Below are 7,125 nucleotides of genomic sequence, written 5' to 3' on the forward strand. Positions count from 1 at the left end.
AGAAGCCGCCACAAATCCTTTGCTGCCCAGAGTCCGCCCACTGAGACGGAAGTAGGCGTGGCCTCGCGTGCCGCGCCAGCCCCGTTCTCCGTCCACGCCCCTCGTAGGGCACGCCCCCTCGCTTCGCAGGGCACGCCCCCTCAGCGGACTGCTGCTACCCACGTGGGCCTCCCCAGAGCGGGCTGGCAGTGGGCGAAGCGCCCTGCAAGCTGGGTGTGCCTGAAGCCTGCGGTTTCCTGTGGGAGGAAGCGGCTCGCGGGCACTCAGCTCAGCTCGCAGCGTTGGAGGCCCAGGAAGGGGGATCCCTCCACCGCTCTCAGATCCTCTGACTCTTCCCCTTGCACAGGGCCCTAACACGGGGGACCCCCTGAACAACCCCTGGATACCAAGGACCGTGCTGATACCATTCAGGGAACTTGATTCAGAGCCGTACCCCGCTGTTCTCCACCTCCCCCGCTCAAATTTCCGTCTCCCTAACCCCTGGTCCCTGGACTCCTCCCCAGACCTGTGGTCCAGCCCCTTGGCCCCCTTTGCCTGCACTCCCTGAAAAGCATGTGACCCTCTAGCTCCCAGTGTTTCCCTTAGTGACCCAGACTTTCTAACTTGCTTGAGGTTCTGAGTTCAGACCCCCCAGTTACTCTCCTTCTGAAAGGCAGATTTAAGACTACCTACCTATTCCCTAACCCGAGGGACCCTCATTTTGTACTCCAACTTTTTCGTCTTGGGATCCAATAATGTGCCCCTTTCCCAGATTCTCAAGACCTTGATCTAAGGTCCCCCAGCACTGAATCCACTCAGGGCCCCAATACCTGGTATAGCTAACACATACAACAGTACTTACAATGTGCCAGGCACTGCTCTAAAAACTACCCTATGGTGCACTCACTATTATCCCCATTTGACAGATAGAAAAACTGAGGCATAGAGAGGTTATTAGGAACTTGCCCAAAATCACAGCTAGTGAGTAAAGCATCTTAGATTTGAAGCCAGCCAGTGTGTTTCTAGAATCTGTGCTGTACTGGTACCCCAGCTTCCAAGTCTTCTCCCAAGTACCCACCCAATCGCTGAACTGCCCTCAGGGAGCCCACATGACCAATCTCGCTCCCTCCCCCAGCTCTGGCCCCATCAGATACCCATTCATGCTATCGCCCAGTTTCCTTCCGATGCAGGGGCCCTAAATTTCAGTTTTCCAGCTCTCGGTTTCTTATCAGAACCCCTGTCCCTCACTATTCACCACCACCCAACTCTGCTAAGAGACCCAGCTACACTGAAACCATCCCACCCACCCAAATGCAATAATCCAAGAAATAATCCAAGAATAATAGTTAACGGTTAAATGGCTGGCACTGCACTTCCTTTCAAACCTTCCTATGACTTCTCATTGCGCTTAGAATGAAAATCCAAGCTCCTCCCCTAGTCTTCAAGGGGCCTCTTTGATTTCTCTGCCTACCCTCCCTCCAGCTCCCTATATCCCAGACACACTGGCCCTTCTGTCTGCTCCCCAAACAACCTGAGTTTGTTTTCAAGAGCCTCTGCGCTTGCTCTCCGCCCAGCATTCAAATGGCTCCTGTCTTCGGGTCTCAGCTCAGATGTCGCCTCCTAGGAGAGGCCTGGCCTGATCACCCTGTTCAAAGTAGGTTCCCCTCACACTGTCCTTATCTCCATCACTCTGTTCTGTTTCCTTCATTGTCTTTATCACGGTCTGAGATGTCTCTGGTGTAGTGATGTTTCCTCTTGATTGTCTGTCTCCCTCCCCTAGGAAGGTAAGCCCACAGTAATAGTCGGCTCCATCTGTGTGTTGTTGTTTTATTTTTCATTAACTCCTGGTTCATAATCGATATTCAATAAATGTTTGATGGAAAAAGGAACGAACGTGTTAGGTGTGTTAATGTACTGGTATCACCTTATTCGTCTAGAACGCATATCGGACTTATCATTCTCAGGATTAGTATATTGCCAGTATTATTAGTGTTCCTATTCCCACAGATGAGGAAGCTGAGGCTCAGAGAGTGGATGTAATTAGTCAAGGCCTTCCCCCACCCCCGCCCCCCCAAGGCAGGAAATGGTGGTCTTAACTTCCACTCCCTGCTCCCTCAGTTTCCCATCCCTGACCGACACCCCCCTCCCCCCCCCCCCCCCGCCCCCATGGTGCCAAGTCCACCAGCCCTCAGCCCACCAGCCCACTCCCCACTGCAGGAATCTGGGCTCCTCCCTCAGGCTCCCATCCCTCGGGAGTATCCAGTCCTAAGTCCCATCAAGAAAAGCAGACAGCCCTGACCGGTTTGACTCAGTGGATAGAGCGTCGGCCTGCGGACTGAGGGGTCCCGGGTTCGATTCCGCTCAGGGGCATGTACCTTGGTTGCGGGCACATCCCCAGTAGGGAGTGTGCAGGAGGCAGCTGATCGATGTTTCTAACTCTCTATCCCTCTCCCTTTCTCTCTGTAAAACATCAATAAAATATATTTTTAAAAAAGAAAAGAAAAGAAAAGCAGACATCCGGTCCCAGGTCCCAGGTCCCAGGTCCCAGGTCCCAGGACAAGACCCAGAGCGGAGGCCTGAGAATCTGGCCCTCCCACCCCTGACGCCCCACCCCAGGGCCCCGGCTCCTCTCCACTCCCTCCAAGGACTTCTCATCTCAACCCTGGGAGGGAGCCCCAACAGATTCGCATGTGGGGGCAGTGGGCGGGCTCAGAGAATGAAGAACCGGAGTGCCTGGGCCCTCCCTCTGGCGGCAAACCTCAGCTGGGTGCGGTGCGGGTGGGTATAAAAGGGTCGGTATATATATTGAGAGGAGCAGAGGAAGAGAAACCCGGAGAGTGAGGAGAGAGAGAGGGAAAAGGTATAGGCAGTGAGGACAGGGGAGAAAGGGCGAGAGAGAGAAAGAAAGAGAGAAAGAGAGAAAGGGTTCTAAGGTTGGAGAGGAGACGGACGGAGAGAGCCAGAGGGGAGAGAGAGGGAGGGAGGAAGGCGGCGAGGGAGGCGGGGTCCCCGAGAGGGTGGAAGGAGGCAGGCGAAGGGCGGGGCACGGAGGCCCAAGCGAGGGACAGACTCCAACTCTGACTTTTTCCGCCGCGCGGGGTAAGTTTCCAGTCCGTTATCTGGACTGGGATTCCTTTATTTACTCGGGAGTGCAGCCGTTTGGGAAGGACACCCCCATGGAGATACTTTGAATTTCGGAAATGATCTCTTAGCCCTGGGGGTGCAGATTCAGAAAGGGGTGGGGCCCAGCAAGGTTTGGGGCGGGGGGGGGGGCGAGTTCCCAGCAGAGCCCTCCACCGGATAATGTCCTGCAATTTTTTCCCCAAGGATGTCCGCTCTCCCCGGGGGACCCCGAGAGGGGAACTTTGCCTGAGAACACCCCAGGTCTGGGCCACCTCCGGGCCCCCTCCCCTTTCTGGGCACTGCGTGCTGGTGGGAGGCTGGTTCCCTGTTCTCAGGCCCCTCTCTCTCCCCAAACACAGATCCTGTCCATATTTCCCCAACGGGGTGCCCAGCAGGCACCAGTCTGGCAGCAGGGTGGGGCGGGGACCTCGTGGGCACAGCCAGGGGCTGGGGTTTCCCTGGTACTCGGAGGCTGGAGGGTGGGATGAGTCACCGATGATTCACCCGGAACCCAGAGACGGAGAGGGGTGGGGTGAGTCGAGGATGCCTGTCTCTGGGGGCAGCTTCTGCTGCGTCCGGAGGGGCTGCAACTTGCACGTTCCTAGCCCTGACCCGGGACGGGGCCCTGGGGACTCGGAGTGAAGCACAGTGCTAGTTCCGATCATTCCTGGACTCAAGAGTCCATCCCTGGCCCTCTCCGGCCCCTGGGGGATTCAGGATTCCGGGCTCCCAGCCTCAGACCCCGGAGTCTGGAACCAGCCCCTTTCTCCAGGAGGATTTGGGCATCTCACCCTCCCCTGTGCCAACCTCCTGAATCCACCATCTCCTGACGTCCCCTACCCCAGGCTCCCACTGCAGCCATGTCCTTCCTCCTGCTGGTGGTCTCGGCCCTGCACATCCTCATCCTCATCCTGCTTTTCGTGGCCACTCTGGACAAGGTAAGCCTGCTCTCCTGCAGACGCCGCCACACCCCTCCTCTAAAGGCGCCCGCCCCCTCCCCCCAGCCTCTGCCTCTGATGCCGCCACCCCCACCCCCCTTCCCCTTTCTGACTAAATCCACGTTTTGCCCCAGTTCAGCCCCTTCTCGGCACCACGCCCTTGTCCTAACCCTGCCCACAGGCTCCCTGGCCCCGCCCACTTTCCCATTCCCGCCCTTGTTTCTCGCCCATCCCAGTCCTGGTGGACCCTCTCCGGGAAGGAGTCCCTGAATCTCTGGTCTGACTGCACGTGGATCAGTCACAACGATACGTGGCTCTGCCAGGATGTCAGCGAGAACGGTGAGGGGTAGCGGGGGCTGGTCTGCAAAGGGGAGGGGTCACCCCAAGTCTCTTCCCCGGGACCAAGTCTCAAAGGCGCCAAGGTTGGAGTGGGCAGGTCTGGCTCCCAGTGCCGAGTGAGGGGGGCCGATGTAGGGCCCCCCTATCGCTATGGTAGGGAGCAACATGCTCGTGTTCTAAAGCGGACAAGCTAAAAGCCCCCCTTCCCTTATGATTCAGAGGTTTAAGAAATTGGGAGAATGTTCCCAGGATTCTGAAAAGCTCGGACTATGTCTCCAAAGTTCTAAGGACCATATTGAGTTTTTATTTATTTTTTTATGTATTTTATTGATTTTTCTCAGAGAGAAAAGGAGAAGGATAGTTAGAAACATCGATCAGCTGCCTCCTGCACACCCCCTACTGGGGATGTGCCCGCAACCCAGGTACATGCCTTTGACCGGAATTGAACCTGGGACCTTTCAGTCCGCAGGCCGACGCTCTATCCACTGAGCCAAACCGGCCAGGGCCACATTGAGTTTTTAGAGGTGGGGCTGAATCTTTCCCAGGCTCTAACGGAGGGGGGCAGTGGCAGATGCACCCGAGTTCTAAAGGGGCAATTTGCATCTATCAAAATTTCTAAGTCAGAAGAAGGTAAAAGATGAAATGAGTTTCCCTTGAGTGAAGCAAGAATTTTTGTTCTCTTGACTTAGATCCAGTGTTGTACTGGAGGTAGCCAATGCGACAAGGCAAGAGCCTTCCTAATGCCGCGACCCTTTAATACAGTTCCTCATGTGGTGGTGACCCCCAACCATAAAATTATTTTTGTGGCTACTTCATCGCTGTCATGTTGCTGCTGTTATGAATCGTCATGTAAATATCTGATCTGCAGGATGTATTTTCATTGCTGGCGACCCACAGGTTGAGAACCCCTGGGACTAAAGCTGTTTCTATTCCCAGTGGACATGTTTCTGTAGAAAACCCTAAAGACTCTGCAAAGCAGCTTCTAAAACTGATCAGGGGGTGTTAGCAAAGCGACAGGAATGAAGGTTGTGACTGTGTCATTCCCACGTATCCAAGCCGGCATGGCTCTAAACTGGGGGGAGGGGAGGGGGTTGCTGGAGACGGGGAGCGGGCGGGTGGCCGTGACCCCCTCTCTCTCCCTGCAGCCTGGCTGAAGGCCGTCCAGGCCCTCATGGTGCTTTCCCTCATCCTCTGCTGCCTGTCCTTCGTCCTCTTCATGTTCCAGCTCTACACCATGCGGCGAGGAGGGCTCTTCTATGCCACTGGCTTCTGCCAGCTGTGCACCAGTAAGCACGCTTCCCCGGGAACCGAAGGGAAGGGGGGGGGCCAATCAGGATGCTGGGGACCCCGAGAATGGACAACTGGTGAAAGGAGACGATTCCCAGCAGCCCGAGGACCATGTGAGGTGCCTCCGTGGCATCGCTCTGCCCCCAGGGACTGGCAGCCTTCAGCGACTCCGTGGTGGTCTGTGTCGCTGAGTCATGGGGGAGCTGGCACTTGGGGCTTCAAGGAGCCAGGGCTGAGGAAGGTGGTGGGCAGATCATCTAAATCCCCCGAGATGGAGGTGGGGGGGAATCAGGGATAGGTGACTGATTAATATCCCAGAACTCTGAGTCATCATAGTGGTCTTGTAACTATAATGGCAGCCAGCTGCTGTTTCTGGTGGACCTACCGTGTATCAGACACTTCAGGGAGTTTTATGTACTTTTCCATTTTTTTTTTTTTTTTTTTTTTTACTTCAAGTGCAAAGGGCTAAATTAATCATAGTCCTCGGTTTGGGGAACATTCTCTTCCTATGTTCCCGCAAGCCCCTCTTGTTTTATTAATGCACTCTGTGTGCTTGGCTGGTAGACCTTCAAAAATATTCCTTGACTGGATGGGTGAGGAGCTATTACCGACCCATGTTTATGGATAAGGAGACGCAGAGATGAAAGCGCCCAAGGCCGGTCTGCAGCAGCCTGGCGCGCAGAGTTGGGGGAGAAACCACAACTCCCAGCAGGCAGCGGTGCTGCCCGCTTGCCCTCCGGCGGCTCCTTCGCCCCATGGGTTGCTGGGATACGCAGTCTTCTTGGGTCCCGTCTCCCCACAGGCCTGGCAGTGTTCACGGGGGCCCTGATCTACGCCATTCACGTGAACGAGATCCTGTCCAAGCACCCGCCTGGGGGCAGCTTCGGCTACTGCTTCGCCCTGGCCTGGGTGGCCTTCCCCCTCGCCCTGGCCAGCGGCATCATCTACATCCACCTTCGGAAGCGGGAGTGAGCGCTGAGCGGCGCCTTGCGGCCCTGCCCACTCCCGGCCCCTTTGCCTCGCCCGCCTCCCGAAAATAAAACCGTTTAACCGCCCGCCTTTGCTCCTTCCTTCCTCCTCCCGGGCCGGGCTGCTCAGGCCTGAGCTCTCCTGAGCTGGGACAGCCCGCCCCCCGCAGTGCCGCCTTCAGAATGTCCCGCTCCTGCCCCCGCCCCCCCGCCCTGGTCCCTCCAAACTTGGGCACAGGAGCCCGAGGTCCCAAGGCCACGGGCCCTGCCATCTCAAGTCTCAGGATCCCCCCGAGTGGGACCGCCAGACACTGGCTTCCGGGGAAGGACCGAGTCTGGGCCCCCCCCCCCTCCCGTGTGCACGGGGCTCACTCCGCTGGGCAGGCCTGGGTGCTGTTCTAGGCTGTTGGTCTCTCGCTCCCTGGCGTACCCTGGGAGACACGTTTCCATTCCCCTTAGAACGCAGTCTTCCCCCTTTGCAACCCACCGCC

General features: G+C 56.8%; 1 protein-coding gene across 3 annotated transcripts; it reads left to right on the plus strand.

Moving 5' to 3' along the window:
- Positions 1-2,736: 2,736 nt before the first annotated feature.
- On the plus strand, positions 2,737-6,721 carry EMP3 (epithelial membrane protein 3 (MAM blood group)). Of its 3 annotated transcripts, XM_081107679.1 has the most exons (6): positions 2,737-3,078; positions 3,307-3,363; positions 3,948-4,040; positions 4,277-4,379; positions 5,525-5,665; positions 6,469-6,721. In XM_081107679.1, exons 3-6 carry the CDS (start codon positions 3,963-3,965, stop codon positions 6,636-6,638), a joined length of 492 nt encoding a protein of 163 aa, XP_080963805.1. In that variant the 5' UTR covers positions 2,737-3,078; positions 3,307-3,363; positions 3,948-3,962; the 3' UTR covers positions 6,639-6,721. The 3 variants fall into 3 exon arrangements, with proteins under 3 accessions (XP_080963805.1, XP_080963806.1, XP_080963804.1); XM_081107680.1 differs by lacking the exon at positions 3,307-3,363 and having other exon boundaries at positions 3,875-4,040; XM_081107678.1 differs by lacking the exon at positions 3,307-3,363.
- The last annotated feature ends 404 nt before the right edge of the window (positions 6,722-7,125 follow it).

The sequence above is a fragment of the Myotis nattereri genome (assembly GCF_964212035.1).
Source record: "Myotis nattereri genome assembly, chromosome: 15".
NCBI classification, from domain to species: Eukaryota; Metazoa; Chordata; class Mammalia; order Chiroptera; family Vespertilionidae; genus Myotis; species Myotis nattereri.